The sequence below is a fragment of the Canis aureus genome, chromosome 25, assembly GCF_053574225.1.
Source record: "Canis aureus isolate CA01 chromosome 25, VMU_Caureus_v.1.0, whole genome shotgun sequence".
In the NCBI taxonomy this organism is placed as follows: Eukaryota; Metazoa; Chordata; class Mammalia; order Carnivora; family Canidae; genus Canis; species Canis aureus.
The window spans coordinates 3,528,041-3,551,504 of NC_135635.1; the positions used below are offsets into that span (position 1 = coordinate 3,528,041).

Consider the following 23,464-nt stretch of genomic DNA (forward strand, 5'->3'; position numbering starts at 1 on the left):
CCAAGGATGGGAGCCCTGGAGGGTGGGGCCTCTCGGATTCTCAGGAGCTCCTGGGGGGCATCAGGCATGAGGGCAGCCAGTGAGGAAGCTGGGGGTCCCTTCTGGAGGATCCATAAGAGGTCTCTCTGATGGCAGAGGGACGGTAGGAAGGTGTCAGGCCCCATGATTCCCTGAGGTCTGGGACTCACGCTCTCTCCCCGCTGGCCAAGGTGGAGCGTCAAGAGCGTGGCGGCGTGGACATGCCCAGCATAGCTGCGTAGACGAAGACAGAGAAAAGGTCACAGGAAATTGTGTGTGATGGTAGCATCGGGTTACAGGGAATTCGTGAGGAAATGCGTTAGAGAAGCACTGTAAATTGTCAAGAAAAGAGCCTTTTTCTCTCCTCGACTAAGGAAATTGTGGTCACTTTTCTCAGATGTCAAATTTGCCCTTTATTACTTCCCCCTCGGGGTCCTCGGGACTGGATGACCCTTGCTACAGGAGGCACATGACTGAGGAAGGGAGGGAGGCAGCCCTGGGAATGCGCAGAGCAGATGAGGGAAGGGGGGGGGCACTGAGCCGGCCGCGGGGGGCACATGGAGTGGGTCCCCAGGACCTGTGCAGAGGCCCAGGTAGGTGGGAAGCCAGAGCGAGGCAGGCGTGGGCAGCAAAGAGCAGAGGATGGTTGTGGCAACCTGTGGGCGAGCCTCGCCGCCCCTGGAGCCCCCAGGGACCCGGAGAGCCACCTCTACGCTTGCATCCTTCCAGATGTGTGGACCAGAAGTTCCGCCGCTGCCCTCCGCTGCCCACCACCAGCGTCATCATTGTGTTTCACAACGAGGCCTGGTCCACGCTGCTGCGAACGGTGTACAGCGTCCTACACACCACCCCTGCCATCCTGCTGAAGGAGATCATACTGGTGGATGACGCCAGCACTGATGGTGAGGTTGGAGGGGGCCCTGAGGAGGGGGCCGGTGTGCCCCCGGCCTCTGGGAAAGAGGGTGGGCTCTCTCGGGGAGCAGCGAGCCTCACACCCGCTTCCTGGCCCCCCTGCTCACCAGGAACGCCAGGAGCCGGGCAAAGGCAGGTGCAGGTGATGGGGAGGAAGGCAGGGGACGGGGGCAGGCGGTAGACCACATTCCCAGAGCCTGAATTGTATCCCCGCTTCGGCCTGTGAGCTCCAAAAGCTCTGCATTTCTGACTTCTAAGACCCTTAGAGCTGCCAAGCCCAACCCCAAGCCAGAACGCTGGGCGAAGTCAGGGCAGTGGGTGGAGACGGGCCTCCCCCCCGCTGCTGGACGACTCTTCCACTCTGGAAAGAATCTACCCCCCAGGCCCTCTTTGCCGTAGTTGGTGAGAGGTAAGTGAGGTCGCTGCCCAGACTTCCACCCTTTAAGGAAATGCCACTAACATCGACTGAGTAGGCTGCCTGGCATTGACCTCGGCATGGGGGATACACTGACAAATGGGACGGACCTGCCCCGAGAAGGCCAACAACCCACGTAGGTCAGAGGCCGCTTGCAGCACCAGTCACAGCTGTGTGGCCCAGAGCACACCCCCAGCAAACATGAAAGAGCTCGGACTTGAGGAATTCAGATCCTAGCTCTGACGCTTCCCAGCTCTGTGACCTTGGGCAAGATGCTTACCCTCTCTGATCTTCAGTTTCCTTTCCCAAAGATGAAGAGGACCGACTCCCTCACGTGCTGGTCCAGGGATCAGAGAAGGGGGATAAGTGAGATCATTCAGGCGCCACAGGGAACTTAGCAGAGTACGAGCTCCATAGGCAGTAGCTGCAGGGTTTTCTTTGTGTGGGAGCAACGCGCCCCAGGGTGTCATCTCCGAGGGAATGGCATAAGCAGAGTCCTGGGGACGTAGGTGTGGCTGTGAAAAAATTCAGAGGTTTGATGTGCCTGAAGCTTACGCCTCTTGTAGGAAATGACACTAAAACTATGTTGAATTGAAATTCGTGCCAGGCTAAGAGTATTTATTTGGGACAAAAGAACAAGGAGTCCTCGGTGTTTAAGCTGGAGAATGACCTTGTCTTAGAAGGGATGACGGCTTTGGGGGAGGGTCAGCGTCAGGAAGGGAGGCAGGGGACCCCCCACTCCAGAGAAGAAGGTCTTAGAGTCACCTGAGAGTGGGATGAGGGGCCGGCACGAGGACGGGGGCTGTGGGACCAGTGTGTCCTCATTAGGCTTGGCGTCTCCCCCTGCGGCACATGGCATCTGTGGCTCCCCTGGCTTGGCCCCCAGGGCCCCTTCTCCCGGGCAGGAACTGATCCCACACGGCCCAGTGTACGCCCTGGGGCCACTCGGGTTTTCTGCTCTCTCCTTGCCTTGTTGCCCAGTCTCCCTCCTGCCCTAGAGTAAGGCTGATGCCAACAAACGGAAATGGGGGGGGGGGGGAGCTGAGTGTGAGCACCCCCGAGTCCGTGTCTTCCGGGTGTTCGCATTTCCCCGGGGAGGACAGACACCCAGCAGCAGCCCTTAACAAAAGCAAGGGCAGACGGGTATCAGGGGTGCAATGGTAGGGCCTAGCGGACAAGGAGCTGGGGATTGGTCTTCCTGGAGGAACGAAGACTTTAGCCGAGATGGGGGGGCGTCGGGGGGTCCTGCAGGGAATCTCAGTTGCAATGGGATGGTTGCACCGAGAGCAAGTGTATCACCTGCCCCTCCTCTCAAACTGGGGTCTCTGGAGACCCTTCTCTCGCAGGCCTTGCGCACCCATCCTGCAGAGGCCGCTTGCCTTGAATCACATGCGGTGGAAGTTGCCGTCCAGAATTTTGTGCATCCGCAAGGGACAGCTCTTCCCACCAGGCAGCGCAAGTGACATACCGGCGGGCTGGCACGGGCAGCACGGGCATGGCAGTGTGTGCCCGGTGGGCGGGCTTCTCCGAACGGCCTGTCCCCCGGTCGGGCCACCGGACACGCGCTCCCATTCTCTGTGGCTGTCTTAGAGCCCGTTCCAGGAACCCGGAATCCCCCGCCTGGAAAACGTAAAGCAGTTGTTCTTTTCTTTTTCCTTTGCACCCTGGCCTCTGTGAGAACCTGTTAAGAGCTGAGCCCCCCGTAGAAGAGCGGACGGTCGCCACGTCAGTGTGCGCAGGGCCGCGTGTAATGCCAGGCGATTTACAGACCCTCCGATAACGACCCCCCACCCCACCCCCCCGCGGGCTCTCGGGCTCCAGAGACACTGGCAGCAGCGTTCAGGTCAGTGGGGGAAAGGGAAAACCTCAGATCTGTGCTCAGAAATCTCCACGGTCCACGGCAGGATAGAGTTTCCCACCCGCCCGACGGCTTGATCAGATCAACGGGCTCGGGGCACGCGCACGGACCAGGCCCGTGTCTCTGCAGAAACACGGCGACCGTGCCCTCCTGCCCTCCTCCTGGCGCCGCCCGCAGGTACACGCGTGTGACACCGGGCTGGGGGCGCCGGGGCCTGGTGCCAGGCCGGGGAGCTGTTTCTTCCCCACTTTGGAGTCCGAAGCCCGGGCACGGATTTCCTTCCAGGTCCGCTCGGGTCTGGCACACTCCACAGGCTTCTTGAAAGCGGCCCTAGAGGCCCATGGGTGCGCCGTGCCCCCAACAGGGCACCCCTGTGCGGAAAGCCCTGTCCCGCCCCTTGGGCAGGCTTGAGGAGGAGATAACCTAGGCCTCCACCCTGTGGGGATTTGCTAGACGGATGAGAGGTAATCAGACACACCAGGGCCCGGACCCTTAGGAGGTGAGCAAGTCCCCGAGAGAGAGGAGTGAGGAGTTGGCGTTGGCCAGCGCGGGGTACAGTAGGAAGGGGAGCCCCGCCGTTGGGGAAACACATGGTGACAGCCGGGGCAGAGGCGTTTGGAGAGCACTTTGGACTAGCTCGGGCTTCCCCCACTTCCATCTCCCCTTGCTGCGCGGAAGCGGAGCAGCCGGGCCTCTCAGGGCCTCCGAGACTCCCAAGTCCTGCAGGTCGGGAGTCGTTTCAAAGCCTCCGATTGTAGCTGGATCACAACTTCCAGTGTGTTTCTCAACCGGTAAAGTCGCTTTGTCACCTCTATCTCCTACCTCTGTCCTGGTTTATGATATCAGAGGGCCTCTCTATAGGAACTCTGTGTCCTGGCGTCGCCGTTTTCTTCTGTTCCTGCCCGTAGAGAAATTCCGCTTCCACCTGTCAATTGCGTCTGCTGCTCTACTGCTTCCACCTGGAAATGGAAAGCGGCCGACAGTGAATCTTGATTCTAATCAGGTTTGAAGATATGGCCCCGTGTCCTCCTGTTCTTTCTGGACCAGTGACTTGCAGTGTGCCCCCAAGGGGTGTCGTACTTGCTTATTTCTCCTTTTATCCTTCCAAGTGGATTAATCAAGAAAAATTTCCCCGTTGCAGCTAGACTCAAGGCTGGATAGAACACAGATGGACATGGAAATAGAATACAAACAAACAAAACAGGAGGGATGAATGAGGAAGTCCTGATTACAAGAAAGGCTTTCTGTTGTTGTTTTCTAGATTTTTCAGAAGCTGAGAAGAGTGGGACAGCCCACAAGAGAAGAGTAAACAAAGCCAGGCATTCTCTGATTTGCTTAATAAATATTTTTCTTAGTTACCTCCCAGGTAGCACACCCTGTGCCAGGCCATGGGGGTACAGCAGTGAACAGGTTGGGCAAGGTCTCCATCTTCTTAGAGCTTTACTTTTCCTTTTTTAAAATATTTTATTTATTATCTGAGAGAGAGAGAGATAGTGAGAGAGAACAGGAGCAGAGGGGGGAGGGAGAGGCAGGCTCCCCGCTGAGCAAGGAGCCCGATGTGGGGCCCCATCTCAGGACCCCAGGATCATGACCTGAGCTGAAAGCAGACGCTCAACCAGCTGAGCCACCAGGCACCCCTACAGCTTACTTTTTTAATGGGAAAGGCAGAAAACAAATACTTGCAGGAAATAAGTGCTCTGAAAAATTAGAGGAAAAAGAAGAAGAAAAAAAAAAGGAATGCAGGGTGATGGGCCAGGGAATAATCCGGGAGCTCTTTGAGTCAAGGTAGCCAGGAAAGGCTCCTCTGACTGGTCCCCCTGCAAAGGGAACGGCAAAGGCCCTGAAGCTACATGTGCTGATGGTACAAAGGGAGTTTAAGGGGGCAGCCCGGGGGGCCCAGTGGTTTGTTTTTTTTGTTTTGTTTTGTTTTTTGTTTTTTGTTTTTTGTTTTTGGCCCAGCGGTTTAGCACCACCTTCAGCCTAGGGCGTGATCCTGGAGACCCGGGATCAAATCCCACGTCCAGCTCCCCGCGTGGAGCCTGCTTCTCCCTCTGCCTGTGCCTGTGCCTCTCTCTCTCTCTCTCTCTCAAGAATAAATAAAATCTTTAAAAGAAAAAGCTTAAGAGGTGACTCACAAAACTGAGTCACAAGACCTTTGTGAGCAATGATCAGTGTTTGGATTGTGTGTGCGTGTGTGTGCGTGTGTGGTAAAATATGCATATCATAACATTTACCATCTTAACCATTTTTAAGTGCACCACTCAGTGGCATTTAATACCTTCATACTGTGAAACCATCGCCACCATCCATCACCAGAACTCCTTCCTCTTCCCAAACTGAAATTCTGTCCCCTTTAAACAACGGTTCCCTCCGCCCTCCTTCCCCCAACCCTGTCAACCAGCATTGTATTTTCTGCCTCTGTCAACTTGACTACTCTGAGTACCTCCTAGAAGAGCAATGATTCGGTATTTGTCCTTTTGTTCCCGGTTTATTCCACTTAGCATCATGTCTTCAAGGATCGTCCGTGTCTTAGCACGCGTCAAGATTTCCTTCCTTTTTGAATTTTTGATTGAAGTGTAGTTGACGTACAATATTGTGTTAGTTTCAGGCACATAACACAGTGACTGGACGGTTATATACATCATGAAATGCCTGCCATCTGTCACCAAAGTTATGACAATATTACTACATATTGTGATATATATTCCTCATGCTGTGCGTTTCGTCTCCATGACTTGTCCTCGAAATAAAAGTTTGTACCTCTTTTTTTTTTTAAGATTTTATTTATTTATTAATGAGAGACACACACACAGAGAGAGAGAGAGAGAGAGGCAGAGACACAGGCAGAGGGAGGAGCAGGCTCCACGCAGGGAGCCCGACGCAGGACTCGATCCCGGGACTCCAGGATCACGCCCTGAGCCAAAGGCAGACGCTCAACCGCTGAGCCACCCAGGCATCCCGACTCTTTCTCTTTTTGTTGTTGTTTGTTTTAGTTTTTAGATTCCACGTGTGAGTGGTGTGTGTAGGTAGTTTAGTCCGTTGAGCCTCCGAATCTTGGTTTTAGTTCAGGTCATGATCTCAGGGTCCTGGGATCGAGTCCCGCATCGGGCTGTGCGCGCGTGCAGAGTCTGCTTCTCCCTCTTCCTCTGCTCCTCCCCTCGCTCATGCTCACTCTCTCTATCTCTAAAACAAATAGAAAAATTACATCTTTAGATTCCACATATGAGTGACGTCATACAATATTTGTCGTTCTCTGACCTATTTCACTTAACGTTTTACCTCTAGGTCCATCTATGTTGTCACAGATGCCAAGATTTCATTACTTTTGATGGCTGAGCAATATTCCTTGTGTATATATACCACACCTGTGTGCCTTCATCAACCAGTGGACACTTGCGTTGCTTTCATATGTCGGTGGTTGTGAATCATGCTGCAGTACACATAGGGGTGCATGTATCTTTTCAAATTAGCATTTTTGTTTTTTTCAGGTAAATACCCAGAAGTGGAATTAATGGATTGTTTGGTACTTCTTTTTTTAGTTTCCTGAGGAACCTCCATTCTGTTTTCCATGATGGCTGCACCAATGTCTGGTCCCACCAACAGTGCACAGGGTTCCCTTTTCTCCACATCGTCACCAACACTTATTTCTTGTCTTTTTGATACTCGCCATTCTGACTCGTATCAGGTGATATGTCATTGTGATTTTGATTTGCATTTCCCTGATGATGAGTGATGTTAAGCATCTTTTTTTTCATGTGTCTGTAGGCCATCTGTCTGTCTTCTTTGGAAAAGAAGATGCCCACTTATTTTTTTTTAAGATTTTATTTATTTATTCATGAGAGACACACAGAGAGGGGCAGAGACACAGGCAGAGGGAGAAGCAGGCTCCATGCAGGGAGCCCGATGCGGGACTCGATTCCGGGACTCCAGGATCACGCCCTGGGCCAAAGGCAGACGCTCAACCACTGAGCCACCCAGGTGCCCCCTCTGCCCACTTTTTAATCAGATTATTTGGTTTTCAGTGTTGAGTTGTATGACTTCTTTATATATTTTGGATATTAGTTCTTTACCAGATATATCATTTGCAAATATCTTCTCCCTTTCAGGGAGTTTCCTTTTTATTTCGTTGATAGTTTCCTTTTCTGTGCAGAAGCTTTATAGTTTAATGTAGTCCCAATTGTTTATTTTTGCTTTTGTTTCCCTGGGGAAATATGCCTAGGGAGACATATCCAGAAAAATATTGCTGAAGGTGAAGTTCAAGAGATTACCGCCTATTTTTTTTAGGAATTTTATGATTTCAGGTCTTACGTTTGGGACCTCAATCCATTTTTATTTCATTTTTGTGTAAGGTATAAGAAAGAGGTCCAGTTTCATTATTTTGCATATGGCTGTCCAGTTTTCCCAACACCATTTATTGAAGAGACAGGTGTTTTTTTTCTGCATTGTATAATTGTGCCCCCTTGTCATAGGCTGACTATATAAGCTTGGGTTTATTTCTGGGCTCTGTATTCTGTTCCATTGATCTATGTGTTTATTTTTGTGCTTTAAACACACTAGCTTGCAGTTTGAAATCTGTAATTTTGCTACCTCTATCTTTGTTATTCTTTCTCAAGATTGGTTTGGCTATTTGGGATCGGTGGTGTGCCATGCAAATTTTAGAATCATTTGTTCTAGTTCTGCAGAAAGTGCTACTGGCATTTTGGTGGGGACTGCATGGAATCTCTAGGTTGCTCTGGGTGGTATGGACTTTTTTTAAAAAGATTTTATTTATTTATTCATGAGAAACAGACAGAGAGGCAGAGACACAGGCAGAGGGAGAGGCAGGCTCCATGCAGGGAGCCCGACGTGGGACTCGATCCCCGATCTCCAGGATCACACACTGGGGCGAAGGCGGTGCTAAGCCGCTGAGCCACCCGGGCTGCCCATAGTATGGACATTTTAACAATATTCACTCTTCCAATCCAAAGGTGGTGTATCTTTCTATTTACTTGTGTCATCTGCCATTTGTTTCAACAATGTCTTATAGGTTTCAGAATATAGGTCTTTCACCTCTTTGGTTAAATTTATTCCTAGATATTTTATTCTTTTTTTTTTTTTTCTCAAAAAAGAGCTTATTTATTTGAGAGAGCATGAGCATCAGTACTGGCCAACGGGCTGATTGTGATGGGTGAGAAAAGGGAAGGATGCAGCAACTCCTGGGTTAAAGCAGCCGGAGGGATGCTGGTACCACGTACTGAAGCCGGAAGACGAGACGAGGCAGGTTGGCAGGCAGTCTGTAGTTGCATTTTGGGCGTGTTAGGTTTGTGGTTCTGTTCCACACCCAGGTGAAGATGGCAAGGCCAGTAGAAAAGCCCTAGGAGCCATCTGCGTATAGATGCGACTTCACACCGTGGGACTGAGTGATGCATGTGTATTAGAGGTTCCCAGGAGTCTCATAGACCCCAGTCAGGAGGAATGGAACTGTGTTGGGCTTGTGGGTTCTTGAACCTGAGTTAGAAGGTTAATGCCTGGGGGACATAAGAGAGTATGGATGGGTTTGCCTGTGTCTCCACACTTCGCGGTTCTCATCTCCCGGGCATATGTCCAGTGGATCCAGGGGTGTGACAGGAAGGACAGCAGTTACTGAGGGGAGTTGTCTCACTCCCCTAGAAGGGCCTGAGGCTCATGCTCAGAATCCCCAGGTCCAGCCTGACCCCCTGAGACTGGAAGGAAGGCGTGGGAGAAGGGCTTAGTATTGCTTAGCACCCCCTGGGGTTCACAGCTCAGCGCTTCTCAGTCTCTTACCACAAAACCCACTTCCTATGATGCTTTGTCCTTAGGTTATCTCCACCACCATGAATTTCCTCTGAGCACAGTTAAGCTAGTTCTCAGGGGAAACATGAACCTCATGCTGAGAAGGTGAGGCTCCTGGTTGGTGCTCCCCCCTCCTCCTCCCTTTTAGAGCCAGTACTTGGGACTGTAGTTGGATTATGAATCCAGAAGCTTCCTCAGGGCACGACCAGGCCGGTCCCTGCCCTGGGTGATGTCTGGCAACCTGGCAGTGTGTTAGCACGTGTTTTACTAAGTGCTGGACTGAAGATGCCAAATGAGGCTGATTTTGACTCCTAAACATCAGAAACAATGCCCAGATTTCAGAACATTTTAATCTTTGTAGAAAAGATTAAGTAAGAAAGTCAACATGCAAGAACCTGGTTCAATGACTGGCACATGGTAGGTGCTCAAGCATTTGGGCATAGCATGTGGGTATGTGTGTGGGGGGGAGAGAGAGAAGAAAATGAATCACACACCCCCAAAATTGATTGATTTGAGGCCCTACATCTTGTTAACACTGCCTTTGAAGCAGGGCCTATGCACTGGGCTGATCCCACAACCCCAAACAGGGCGGCCACACTCACCTGTGGCGCCTGCCCTCACCACCTCTTCTGAAACTGTAGGCAACCCCATTCTGCACAGCCAGGAACAGAACAGCGGCACGGATAAACCATACAGCAGTTAAAAACCAGAAGTAAGACCTGGAATATGTTTCAAAATGGATTGTTTTAGAATAGAGCTGTTCTGAAAGCCCTGAGGATTTCAGAATGAATAACAGGGTCATGAAGTAAGCCCCTGCTCAGAAGGAGCTGGAGATCTCAGCAGAGCTATCCCTCCCCCCACATTCGGGACGGTTGTGCCCATGGCAGGCTCCCCCAGCCCTGCACTGCCGCTGGTAGGTCACTGATCACCTACCTGCAGTCGCCACTTCCTGGGCAGCAGGCTCACCACTGTGCCCGGCACGGGGCGGACACTTGGTACATGCTTTATTTAATCTATTTTATTTTTTAAGATTTTATTTATTTATTTGAGAGAGAGAAGGAGCGTGCACAAGCAGGACAGGGAGGAGCAGAGGGAGACGGAGAGAAGCAGGGAGCCCGACACGGGGCTCGATCCAGGGACCCCGGGATCATGACCTGAGCCGAAGGCAGATGCTTAACCGACTGAGCCACCCCGGAGCCCCACGTTTTTTTAATTTAGTAAAAAAGCTGCTCCGTCTCTTTTCATCTTCTTAAAGATTTCTCCATGCGGAGGAGTTAATAAAGAGGATTAGAGCACGACTTCTTGCTGCTGACCAGCAAGCCAGGAATCACCATTTGCGTGTGTGTGCCTGTCGGCTCGCTCGGCAGAGCCCGGGAGGCGGGGAGTCACAGCTCCTGAGAGATGATGCCACCACCCCGGGTGCGGAAGGGCCAGGAGACTGGGTCACGGTTCCGAAAGATGGTAGCTAAGAAGAGGCAGAGACCAAGGGGCCGCTGAGAGCCTTTGGTGGCAGTTTATACTTAATTTTGAGACCAGAGGAACCCAACCCCGGGTCCTGGCCCTGCTTAGAGGGGTTCCTGGGTAGATGGGCCCAGGGTGGGAGCGGCGGAGCAGTCTCCCGGCGCGGGGGGCCCGGCTGGCAGGGGGCCGCACGCGGGCCTGCACGCTGGGTGCTCCCGGCAGGTTGGCGACACAGTGATGAGCTGGCACCAATGTCGCTGTCCCTTCCAGAATACTTAAAGGAGCAGCTGGAGCAGTACGTGAAGAAGCTGCAGGTGGTGAGGGTGGTGCGGCAGGAGGAGCGGAAGGGCTTGATCACCGCCCGGCTGCTGGGGGCCAGCGTGGCCCAGGCGCAGGTGCTCACCTTCCTGGATGCCCACTGTGAGTACGAGACCAGCCTAGCACCCGGGAGGCCTGAGGGTGCCTCACGGGACCCCTGCTGCTCTGGGGCTCGGGGTGGCTTGGGACTCACTCCAGCTTCTCATGCCCTCTGCTCATCCCTATCCCAGGGATGTTTGATCGGCAGATGCACAAGGCCCTAAAATAATTGGCGCCCCGCAGTCACAGGGCGTGTGCTCTGGAGCCTAGATTCCGCCGCCCCCCGCCCCCCCCCCCCGCTTGCTCTGTACCTCATTCTGAGCTCAGCCCCTCAGAGAGCCCACTCATCACCACTGGGAACTGGTTTGTGTGGAGCTTCCCCCTAGAGCCACGCGGAGCCACAGAGGCCTCCCCTTTGCCCCAAAAGCCAACACCTCCCCACCGTTGTCTGGGAAGAATCTGTTCCCCGAAAGCGGTGATATGTTAGGGAAAGCGCTAGATTCAGAGTGAGGAGACCTGGGTTTGCCTCCTGGCTCTGCCAGTAACTGAGCCTCAGTTTCCCCATTTGTAAAATGGGAATGAGGAGACCAGACTTTACTCACCAACAAGATTAACTATTCCAAAGGCCAAATACAGTAATCTGTGCAGTTTACTGAAAATCCCAAGGGGCTAGAGCAGTGGAAGGGATGCTTATTCCACAGCTGGAGCTGGAGCTTGAGGTTTGGTCCCCTGGGGAAAGGGGGTACCCCCCCCTTTCTGAAATCCACATGTGAGTGAGAAGGGCTGATTGAGTAGATAAGCTGGAAACCCTGAAGGGTGGGTCCCCCACCCAGGGCCTTCCCCGTGGTTTGCATCATTTGAGTTGACCACATTACTCCCCTGAGAGCTCCACTCTTCCCTTCGAAGTCACCTCCACCTTTGGGTTGGGTGAGGGAGGGTGGACAGGAGCGTCTCAGGAAATCTCTCTCTGCTTTCTACAACTGTGGAGCTTGCCTGTGTGTCTCTAACCCCGGGGAGTCTGCGGAAGGTTCTCTGGTCTTCCCGAGCCTCCCTGCTGGCATGGGGCATGGGCTCAGCCGCGGGCCGACCCTGACTGCCGACTCCTGGTCCCCACTGCAGGTGAGTGCTTCCATGGCTGGCTGGAGCCGCTCCTGGCTCGCATCGCTGAGGATGAGACGGTGGTGGTGAGCCCGGACATCGTCACCATCGACCTGAACACTTTTGAGTTCTCCAAGCCCGTCCAGAGGGGCAGAGTCCACAGCCGTGGCAACTTTGACTGGAGCCTGACCTTCGGCTGGGAGGCTATCCCTGCCCACGAGAAGCAGAGGCGCAAGGATGAGACCTACCCCATCAAGTAAGGACCAGAGCCTACCGAGCCCCGAGCCGGCTCCCAGGGACCGTCTTAGGCCCGCGCGTATGGGGCGCTCCATGAAGCATGTGACACACTTCCCTTACTCGTCCCCTCCGAGCTGGGGGCTGGCATTAGCCTGTTTCACAGGTGAGAGCACGGCCTCCTAGGGATGGGCAGCGGCCCCAGATGATGCAGTAGCACACGGTGGAGTGAGCATGCCCATCCCGGCGGCCCGACCCAGCCCACGCCCCACCCGCGGCCCTGCTCCGCCTCCCACCACCGCTGGCCCTTCTTCACCTCTCACCGTGGGCCAGGCGCCGACTAAGGGCCTCACTTGTTGCCTCTATTTATTCCCCCCTGCACGTAGAAGGGCATGACCGGGCCATGCAGAGGCCCCGGGAGATGGGGCGAGAGGCCACTGTGGAATCGCCCTTGTCACGGGGAGGCGTGGACTCCCAGGTCACCGGGAGTCTTTGCAAAGACTGAAAACCTATTGAAAGCAAGCAGACAAGGGTTCCACTGTCTGCGCTGTCACAGTTGCCCTGAACTTCTCCGCGAGGGGGCCAGATAGCAAGGAAGTTAGTTTCTGCCAGCTGCGGACAGCCTGTTGCATATTATTCCTTGTTGGCTTGTTTTTGTTTAACAACCGTTGAAAGTGTGAAAACTCATTCTTTGCCCAGAGCCTTATGAAATGAGGCCAGCTTCGGCCTGTAGGCCATAGTTTGCCCACCCCTGACCTATAGGGCGGAGACTTGAAAGCTCACCCACTGTTTCATGCCCAGCTGGGTCTGCCGCTCGCTCACCCACCCCCTCCTTCCCTCTCCACGTCACCCCGTGGTGTTGCTAGAGATCACAAGTTTATGTCGTTTTATTTATTCATTGTTTTTAAGTAGACTCCGCGCCCACCATGGGGCTTGAACTCACGACCCTGAGACCAGGGGTCGCATGCTCTACCGACCGAGCCAGCCAGGCGCCCCCACAAGTTTATTTGAACAGGTGTCTCAGCCAAACTGAGCTGGGCAGTGACTTTTAGAGAATCCCCTGGTTTGGGATCGCCTGTGTCATTGTTTTCCCACACTGGCCGGGAAATTTAACCGAACGTACACCAGGGATGGAGGGAAGCAGAGGTTGGGGATGCGGGGAGCAGAGGGTAAGAGGGAAGGCCTGAAAGGAGAGGGTGAGCTCGTCCCCCGCCCCAGGCCCACAGCCTCAGAACTGCTGCCCAGAGCCTCAGTGAAGTGCACCCGTGGGTACCCCAGGGAGCAGCCCCGTGGATCCTGGCCGGCCAGCTGCTCCGTCTCCACTAGAAGGAGGAAAAGAAGCAACCACAGGGGGAAAGAAGAAGAGATTAGGCAGGAGAGAGAAAAGAAATCTGAACTCCCCATCGGCCCTCTGCTTGTTTCACGGAGGTCTTTTGTTTGCTGTGCTCGACAGCTGAGCCCCCCCGCCTCAAACCGGGGAGCCAGGCACCTGCTCCCCGCCCATCACTGCTGTCCCCTGCTCCAATGTCTGAGGACCACGCAAGCAGAAGACAAAGCTCCAGTGTTTGAGGCATGAATTTGCTCCCTGGGCTCAGTGCCCCCGCGTGTGGGGTCCCCCCAGGCATTCTGCACAGCACCCCCGCCAGGAGGCCGGCAGGCAGTCCCCTCCCATCCCCCACTCTCAGAGCTCACGGGTGGCCAAGGGGAGAGGTAAGGGGCCCAGAAGGAAAAACAGGGTGTCTCCGGAAGTGGACTGGGTGTGGGGCTGCACGGAGGCTCCCCGGGCAGGGTTTATGCCCGGAGGTCATCTTGGGCAGAGAAGCCTCTCAAGGCCAAGAGACGGGCCGGTCAGAGACACCCCCCAGAAGCAGCAGAGAGCTGCACAGTGCTCATCCGAGCCCCGCGCTCCCCGGGCCTCCCCAGGACTCATTCGGGGTGCTCGGAGTGCCTGGGGGAAGCCAGAAAGCCTGCCTGAGCATGAGGGTCTTCTGATTGAAATTCCTTCTGGAAAGTGGCTCTGGGAGGCAGCTCCTGCCCGGAGCAGTGACGGGAGCAGCCGCAGGTTGACGCCGGGCCAGGCTCCTTGGCCCATGAGTCGGGGGAGCCCTGGAGGAGGCCTGCTGGGCCGTAGCACATGGAGCCCCCCACCGAGGGCCCCGAAGCCCCGTCCAAAGCCCGGCTGACCGGGCGGGATGCCAAGGGCTGGCGGGGCCTTCCCTCCTTGGAGCCTGCAGACGCTCCCACGGCCCCACCTGAGCTTGCCTCCACGTCCCCTCTACTGCTTCCAGGAGCGCCTGTCACCTGTCACCTCCGATGCCCGCGCAGCGGCCGGGGCCCCCGAGCACGGGCTCTCGAGTCCGTGGGAAGGCCCGGGGTTCCAAAACAGAATGGGGTCCCTCCCGGCTCATTCGTTCGTGGTTTGCTCCCCCTTCCGAAGACAGCTCCGCGCAGCTCTGACAACTGAGGGTCTGTGATGCTCTAGAACTTTGCTGCCTCTGCCGCAGGCGGCGGGGACCGAGCTCCCACGACAGTGCCCTGGGCCGCGTGGCTGCGCCCCGTGGGTCCCCGCGGCCCGTGAACGGGTGCCTCTCCGCGGACGGTGATGCTCGCCTCCTGGGGCTTGACGGGCCCGGAGGGGGGAAGAGCCCGGTGAAGCCCGGGACACTTGGGCTGAATGAGTGAGCCGGGGCGGTGGCTGCGGCGGGGGCGGCCGTGGGTGGCCCGGCTTCCCCCCGAAAGATGCACATGCTTCTCCCTCTGTCTCTCCAGATCCCCGACGTTTGCCGGCGGCCTCTTCTCCATCTCCAAGTCCTACTTTGAGCACATCGGTACCTATGATAATCAGATGGAGATCTGGGGAGGGGAGAACGTGGAAATGTCCTTCCGGGTGAGAGTGAGGAGGGCTTGGGGGGGAGCCACGGCCTCCCGGGGTGCCCAGCCCGAGCCCCTGTCTCCCAGGCGGTGGCAGCCTCAGGGATGTGACATCTGGAGCTGGACCTAAAAGGGTGGCTCTTTCCCGTCGTGGCATCACCTTTCCTCTGCTCCCCCCACCCCTGTCCGTAGCAGTAGGGCTTTGGGGATCCGAGTGGACAACTTAGAACAAATTACCAGAATGTCTTAGGGGAACCAGACATCTGGGGCCTGGTGACATCTTTCTTGAGGTCTGTGGGAAAAGTGTTAGGATGAGGGTGGGAAAGATCAGCCAGCAGGTCAGAGGACACAGGCCCTGGTGGCCTCTGAAGTGTCCCCCCCAGCAAACCCTGCATCGCTGAAGATGGAGGCCCAAACCCTGGTGGACCCCACAACTGAGGGTTCCAGGAGTAAGGCAAACCAGGATTGGGTGAGGAAGAAAGATTTCCTCTCCGTGCCGTCCACATGAACCCCCACGCTGGGGTCATTAGCATGCAGATGAGCTCATTTACAAAGTGACTTCTCACGGTGCCTGGCACACACCAAGCGTGTCTCTGGTGCCTGTGTTGTTATGACTATGATCACGTATTTCTGCTGCTGCTGTAGTAAACCGAATAACAACACATCTACTAACATAAAATGTAAAAAAGAGAGGACCCGGATGTGGGGGGGGGGTGTCTTAAACCAGCCCACTAGCATAGAGAAGGGGCACCAGGTCAGTCACCGGAACTCCCAGGGTTCTGATTCTAGGCTCATCCATGAGCCTCCGACCGCTGTTGAGTCTCTCTCAGGAAGCTAATGTGCTAACGGCCCAGGTGACTACCACAGCCCACCCGGAAACTGATGTCCTTGCTATAATTGATGCGCCAATGCTCTAGTTGGGTCACAAGTCCATCTTGATTTGAGGGAGCTTGGGTTTCCAGTAACACCTGGGTGAGCCGATAAAATCACATTTCCAGGTCAACAAGCCAAGTGGCCGGAGCTCGGAGTAGGTATACAGACACAAAGTTAGCCAGCTGTTTTTTCTCCAATGTGGGCTCTGACAACCCGGAGCACCCTGCAGATTTCCATTGGCCTGAATCAGCCTTGAACTACCATCATAGAGCCAGGGATTACATAGTCATGGGCCTACGAAGAATCCTGGTCAATGTCCTTTTTTCTAGGAGAGAGCACCATTTCCCTGAGTCCTTAGACCTGGGACCCTCACACCCTGGGAATAGAACAGAGCTGCTTTGGGGGGACAGTGACCCCCTACCCACCCCTCAAGGCTCTATCTCTTGTCTTCTTTTGGCAGGTGTGGCAATGTGGGGGCCAGCTGGAGATCATCCCCTGCTCTGTGGTAGGCCATGTGTTCCGTACCAAGAGTCCCCACACCTTCCCCAAGGGCGTCAGTGTCATTGCTCGCAACCAAGTGCGCCTGGCTGAGGTCTGGATGGATAACTACAAGGAGATTTTCTATCGGAGAAACATGCAGGCAGCAAAGATGGCCCAAGAGGTGAGAGGAAAGGGCGCTTGGGAGGTGTTTGGGTGAAGAGCAGTGTAGCATCCCAGACCCTCATCAGGGACTTAATGGTAGAAATCCGCACGTCTCTACTACCTGGTGCCTCCCGTCACCCCTCAGACCCCGTGAGCTCAGGGAGGCCAGAGCTTGAAGGCTAGCACTGAGGACAGGAGCTTCTGTTACCCCCCCCCCCACCCCGAGAGTCCTGGCATCTTTTAGGAGAGGAGGGAAAAAGATTTGAAGAACCTCTTCCAGGAGGAAGGGCTTTGCTCTGAGAGGGCTCAGAACTGAGGTCTGGGAGAAGACGGATAGGGAAGTCCCGGGAGATGGGGGAGGAAGGAGGCCAAGGGGGGGGGGGGTCGGTCAGATGGGATAAGCCAGTAGCCCCAACAGGTGCTGACCAGGAATGAGCAGGAGACCCGTTCTGGGAGCAAGTGACCGCAGAACCTCTGGGCTACTTCAGCCATATGGGCAGGTCAGGCCCGGTGGAACTGACCCTTTGGGGGCTGGCTTCGTTGACAGAAATCCTTCGGGGACATTTCGGAACGCCTGAAGCTGAGGGAGCAGTTACACTGTCACAACTTTTCCTGGTTCCTGCACAACATCTATCCGGAGATGTTTGTTCCCGACCTGAAGCCCACCCTCTATGGAGCTGTAAGTCTTAACAACCAGTTGCCCACCCATCATCACAGGAACCCCCAGGGGTAGTTCAGAAGCACTCGCCCCACAAGGGATGGCACACTCCCTACACCCCTTTGAAGGAAGACTGAAAGGCCACTGGGACTTCTAGAGATTAACCAAGAACTTGTAAGGGGGAAACAGCCCATAAGCAGTGGTTCTCAAACATCCACCTGCAGCAGAATCACCTGGAAGGCACGTTAAAACAGATTGCTGATTACTGATTCAGTAGGACGGGAACGGGGCCTGAGAATTGACATTTCTAACAAGTCTTCAGGTGCTGCTGACGGTCCGGGGATCACTCTCGGAGAATCATTGCTCATGAGGAAATTCCCACGCACTGAGGGCTCCTCTGAGACCTGGCAGCCTGGGAGGTCCCCCAGCCTCTGGGCTCAGCGCCTCCCCTCGCTGTTACCTCCAGGCCTCTAGGGTCATGAGCAGAGGAGAACACCGGCCATGCACATTTACACCAGTTGAGCCCCACACTGCAAACCCCAAAATTCCTAACTGTGTTATCCCGGTTCCCCTCTCTCTCACCGTTCTGCAGATCAGGAACCTCGGCATCAACCAGTGCCTGGATGTGGGGGAGAACAACCACGGGGGGAAGCCCCTCATCATGTACACCTGCCATGGTCTTGGCGGCAACCAGGTACCCGGCCCTCCACACCGGGCAGGCCCAAGAGAAGCCCACTTGTGAAACAACCCCTCTTTACAGGCCTCTTCTCCACTCAAAATAGCCCTTTCCTGGGGCACCGGGGTGGCTCAGTCGGTTCAGTGTCTGACTCTAGATTTCAGCTCAGGTCATGATCTCAGGGTCATAGGATCGCATCCTACATCAGGCTCAGCTGGGAGTGTGCTTGAGTTCAAAACAAAAATAGCCCTTTCCTGAGGATTAGGGTCGGGAGACCCAGGGAGAGAAGGAGATAGCGCCCCTGCCCTCAGCTCCCAGTCTGAGTTGGAACATATGGCAGAGATAGACAAGGTCTGAGGCATGAGGTAGGGACACCCGGGGAGCACTGGGCGTTGGCGATAGGTGCCAGAGAGGGGGCGGGAGGGCAGGATTGTTTATCAGGAAGACTTCCTAGAGGGTGCCAGGTGCCGAGTGAGGCTTTAGAGTAAGTATGGAAACTGTGAGCACTTGCTTAAACCCACGCCCAGCTTTAATGCCTCCCCTGCCCAGAAACTGCTGCTCTGACTCTGTCACCCAGCAGTGACCCCAAATAACAACCATCTACTGACGTGTCACAGTTACCTGGCATGCTGGGAATTTACCCCATGCCTTACAGTGCCCCGGCTCTTCCCCGAGGGCTAACTAGTGACCTCCCGGAACCCAGTCCCTCGGCCTGCCCCGAATGCCCAGTGTCTGGTAAGTACACTTGGAACAGAGCCGAAGCAAGGAAAGGAGTGGCGTGAGCCACTGCACAGGCTGCCAGCATATGCAGCCAAGACCAAGTCATCATCAAGCCATTTCCTATACCACCGGCCTACACGACCATTTTAGGTAGTACATCGGTGAACATTTGTTTGTTTTAAACAAAGAAACCAGCACATCAAGCCCACATGATTTCACAAATAACACATAAAAACGAAGCTAAGTAAATTTTTTAATGATTTTAAAGAAAAAATATTAAGTAACTGTTATCCCAGTAAAACCTAGGTAGTGGCCAAAATCCCAAAGGTAGCGCAGGAATTACTGATGTTTTGGCCCCCGCTCGCTTCCTTCCCCAGAAGGTCAGCTGTGGTTGGAGTCTTAGGGCAGTTGGCTCTGGAAGATAGTGGGCAAACTCTCCGCCTCCTCTTGTCTTGACTTCTAGTACTTTGAGTACACAACCCAGAGGGACCTTCGCCACAACATCTCAAAGCAGCTGTGTCTACATGCCAGTGCTGGCACCCTGGGCCTGAGGAGCTGTCACTTCACCGGCAAAAATAGCCAAGTCCCCAAGGATGAGGAATGGGAATTCACCCAGGTGAGTCAGCTGCCCGGAAAGCTCAGAATCAAGAACGTGCGGCCACAGCTGCCCCCCTCCTTATTTGCTGCATCTCCTGCCGTACGGTGGATCCCGGGTGGAGCGCAACAGTGGAGGAAGTATGGAGAAAGTGGGCTTGGTGACAGAAAGGGTTCTCAGGGCGTAAGTAACGTCTGGTGAGGTCTGACTCTGGCCGATAGAAAGTCGAGATTGGGAGTTAATGGTCCATGGCCATCGCTGTCATGGCTCAAGGGTTTTTAGCTGAACCCAAGTAGATGGAGGTGAAGATTCACGCGTGGTTCCTGCCTCCTCTCTGTGTGCCAGGTACAAAGCTGTGTACTCACACGCACCAAGTGTGGTTAATCCTTCAGAGGCTCTTCCCAAGCATGTGTCTAGATGAGCCAGTGGAAGCTCAGCAAGTTTGACCGGCCCTAGCCCCACCACTAGTTAGGGGCAGGCCTGAGATTCAGACCTAGATCATTCTGACTTAAAAGCCTGGGTTCTTTGTAGTGTACCACACTGCCTCAGGTTATGGCAATGTAACTTCTACAGTGCTGGACCCAAACTAGCCCTACCCATGAGCCTCCACAACCCACCCTACCCCAGTCTTCAGGCTCTGGCTTAGGGGGAAAGAAGCCTGATGTTGGGGCCGCAGGGAAAGGAAGAGTGTAAATATGATCGAAGGCAGAAAGTGGGGGTATACAACAGGGGCTCAGGCCTCTGAGCCTGGCCATCTGGAGGAGGGGCCCTTGAAAATACTAGCCCCATGGTCCTACCTTCCTCTATCCCAGCTGCTCTGGCTAAATCCTGAAGTGGGAAATTGATACCGAATGCAGGTGGAAACTCAGGAACTCATCCCATCAGGGTATCTGACACCCCAAGAAAAAAATTGAAGAGTGTTCTCTTTGTGTCTTGTTGCATTCCCTTTGCTTTTTACTTATTGCGCCCCATCTCATTGCTCCCTAGTAGCACCGTTGGCCCTCTGAAGCCCAGGTTGACTTTTTGCTGTGTCATCTTTTAGGACCAGCTAATCAGGAACCGGGCATCCGGGACCTGCCTGACGTCTGAGGACAAAAAGCCAGCGATGGCCGCCTGCAACCCCAGGGACCCCCACCAGCACTGGGTCTTCAACTGACACCCCCGATCACCCCCGTGGGAGTTCCCGTGGGGAACCCAGCCTCTCAGGAAACAGGATTTGGGGGAAGCTGATGATTGAGAGCCTGATTACCAGCTTCTCCGTAGGCCTTAAAGATGGATTTCTAAACCCAGCAGATATCAAGGCAGGACCTTCCCGTTCCTTGCAACAACACAGGGCCCATTTTCCTTCTCCCGTGTTGGTGGAAGAACCCGTTAGAACTTGCGATACTTGGCCTAGCGCTTGCCTTCTGTCCTTGAGACAGACTTCCAGGCAGAGAAGGCAGCCTGGGCAGGGCCCAGGGCAGGGCCCAGGGCAGCAATGCTAAATTCAAGAAAAGTACCTCTGCGGCCAAGTCCTGAGTCCTCTGTCGTGTGGAGCACTCACAGAACCAGTGAAGTGGCACCTTCTAACGGAGACACTAGAGGTCTACAAGAGTCTCCCTGCTGATATTGCCCGATGTTGGTAGAGCCATTCGTTTACAGAAAGCACCCTGACAGGAGTCCTTTATCTTATTCCGCCTGCACAGTAAGCCTGGGAGCAAGACAGGGCGGGAACCCCCATGCCCACTGTACAGATAAGAAAGCAGAGGTAGAGATAAAGGGGCTTGTCTGTCCCACAGCTAGTGGATGGCGGGAGCCAACTGAGACTTGATTGCAAACACTGAGCCAGAGCTCCTTCTTCCACACCCCGAGAACACTAGACATCAGGCGTAAGCCTTCCTCTTTCCCTCCATGCTGATCACATCTGGCTGGTCTCCGTAGAGCCTAGAACAGTGGTGCCAGGCAGCCATGAGGCCGGCCTCGTTTGGGGATCCTGGGATGTTAGTGGAAAGCAAGCTCACGGAACCAGTGATTCTCAGGTCTAAGAACCTCCCCCCCCAAGCCTTTTTTCAATGCCCCGTACATAATGTAGATGAAAAGCCAAGTGGCAGTGGGTGAAGTTGTTGGTAGGTGAAGACCGTGCCCAACAGCCCCAGAACTTCTAAAGGTCTGCGAGCAAACATCTGAAACTTGTTTTTATCCAACCCTGTCATTTTCATATTGTGAAACCAAGGCCAGATAAGTAATTTGTCTGACACCACACGGCAAGGTATTGGCAACCCGAGAGCAGAACCCGGATGAGGCTAACGAGAGCCCTGGGAGGTATGAAGAAGCGGGGACGGTGTGTAGAATTGAGCGTGACTGCATAACCAGCCATGATTGCTGTACCTGCATGAAGTCCCCACGTGGAGCGGACCCAACATGCGTGTCAGCTCTTCTCCAAGCAAGTTGGACCCCACCACACATGGGCGCTTGGCCTGAACTAGAGAGCCCGGCTCCCTAGAGGAGAGTTCACATTCCTTCCAGAAGGCTCCAGACTTTCTAGCGGGCTGTCATCTTGGGCTTCACCACGTGAGGGTGCCATGGGATCACAGCTGCCTCTCCCTGCCCCCCCCCCAACACTGCAGGAGGTCTCCTAAATTCCCAAGAGCCTTCAGGACCCTATAGGGGAAGCAATCTGGGGTAGCCCAGTCAGAGGGAGAGGAGAGACTGGCCAGGATATGGCCACAGTGGAAAAAGGAAAAACTGGACCTAAGATCCAATAAAAATAAAGGTTTTATGGCATTGGGAAAGGAAACTCACCTTTGGTTCCTCCTCTCCCGTTGTCCCGTGGCTGACCCATTGGAAAGTCAGTTGATTCAGGCTGTGTAGAGCCACACACATCTGAAAAGTTCTATCACATCACTGTCTCTTATCCCCAGACATCCTCTGGCACCCGATCTAGCCTGCATACTGTGTGTCAAGCCCATGTAGACATGAGATGTAAGATGAGACTTGCCCCATGGAACCCATACTCCAGCTGGGGAAGCAGATGGAAGCAAGTCAGGACAAGCCTGGAGGTGTTCAGAGCTGTGCTAGGTGAGATGGAAAGGACAACTCCTTCCATCTAGGCGAACCGGGAAGGTCTCACAAGGATGGTGACATTTGACCTTTGGCCTCAGGGATGAGTCCTCAGGTGGGATCTCACACAAGCACTGGTCTAGAATGAGGAAAGTCACAGAGAGACAAAGCTGCAGGTGGCTTCCCAAGAAACCAAGGGACCATCAGGGCGGCCGAGCAGTGGATGTGAAAGCTGGAGGGTTGGGGCCACATTGTGACTTTCATGGGACCTAGGTCCCTTTGTCTTCACCAGAAAATTCTTAAATTGTGTTTTATAACTGCATTGGTATAAAGATGAATATGATTCATTTTATTTCTTCTGATTTTTTTAAAAAACTAAATCTGTGGGTCCTGGGCACTGTGCCTGCTGTGCCTGCTGCGCTACTGGTTACGTCTATCCTGTAGAACAGCGGGTTGGGGCCCAGTTGAGAAGGCTTTGAAGGCCATGCTAATACAGTAAACCATAGGGAGCCGTGGTTCCTGACTCCAATCCTAGCCCTCCTCTTGGTTGCACTAAACATCCAAACACTTAATCAGGTGTTGGTTGTTTGCCTTTTATCCCAATATCCCTCACACTCTCTATGGCATCGCCCAACAGCCCTCCAGCCCAGTCTTAGGATATAGGCCCAACCAATGTGCTCTGTTGTGGCCCCAAGTTTCTTCACCCCTAACACAAAAACACCATAACCTCTCCGGGGGGCAGTCAGCTAAGAGTAACCCACAGGGAGTGAGAGGTGCAGCAGAAGAAAGAGAAAAAAGCAAACACCACACCTAGAGAGTCGGCCCAGGTTTGGGGGTGGGAGACGGGAAGGTAGGTGGTCAAGAAGAGGGCAAGGGCTCTGATGGGGTGGTATAAGGCTCCATAATCTCCCCTCAGCTGAGGCTGGGCTCGCCCTAACCCAAGATCTACATTCTTCCTTAAAATTCACCCCTCTGAGCATTCTCAGAGTTAACCTAAAACCTTAAAACCTTGACACTAGCCCTGTGCTACTATCTCCTGGCCCCAGAAAACCCTCCCCTTAGCAATGAGTGGCTGGTCCCTCTTTGGGATCTATTTCCCACTTGATGAGTATTGGCGCCATTGCCAAAAATAGCTAAATATCCCAGAAGATTTTTTTAACTTATTTTTTTTAAAGATTTTATTTATTCATTCATGAGAGACACAGAGAGGCAGAGACAGAGGGAGAAGCAGGCTCCTCGCAGGG

The 23,464-nt window shown here is 54.1% G+C and overlaps 1 protein-coding gene across 3 annotated transcripts in view; it reads left to right on the forward strand.

Moving 5' to 3' along the window:
- The window catches only part of GALNT6 (polypeptide N-acetylgalactosaminyltransferase 6), a 35,613-nt gene extending 13,041 nt beyond the window's left edge, over window positions 1-22,572 (forward strand). For all 3 annotated transcript variants that reach the window (XM_077870001.1, XM_077870003.1, XM_077870002.1), the window contains 9 exons: window positions 748-920; window positions 10,728-10,877; window positions 11,934-12,168; window positions 14,916-15,033; window positions 16,351-16,551; window positions 17,080-17,211; window positions 17,783-17,884; window positions 19,050-19,202; window positions 20,224-22,572. In XM_077870001.1, the coding sequence (XP_077726127.1) occupies window positions 748-920; window positions 10,728-10,877; window positions 11,934-12,168; window positions 14,916-15,033; window positions 16,351-16,551; window positions 17,080-17,211; window positions 17,783-17,884; window positions 19,050-19,202; window positions 20,224-20,337 (1,378 nt within the window). In that variant the 3' untranslated portion in view covers window positions 20,338-22,572. The remainder of the gene's footprint in view (window positions 1-747; window positions 921-10,727; window positions 10,878-11,933; window positions 12,169-14,915; window positions 15,034-16,350; window positions 16,552-17,079; window positions 17,212-17,782; window positions 17,885-19,049; window positions 19,203-20,223) is intronic.
- Window positions 22,573-23,464: the final 892 nt, after the last annotated feature.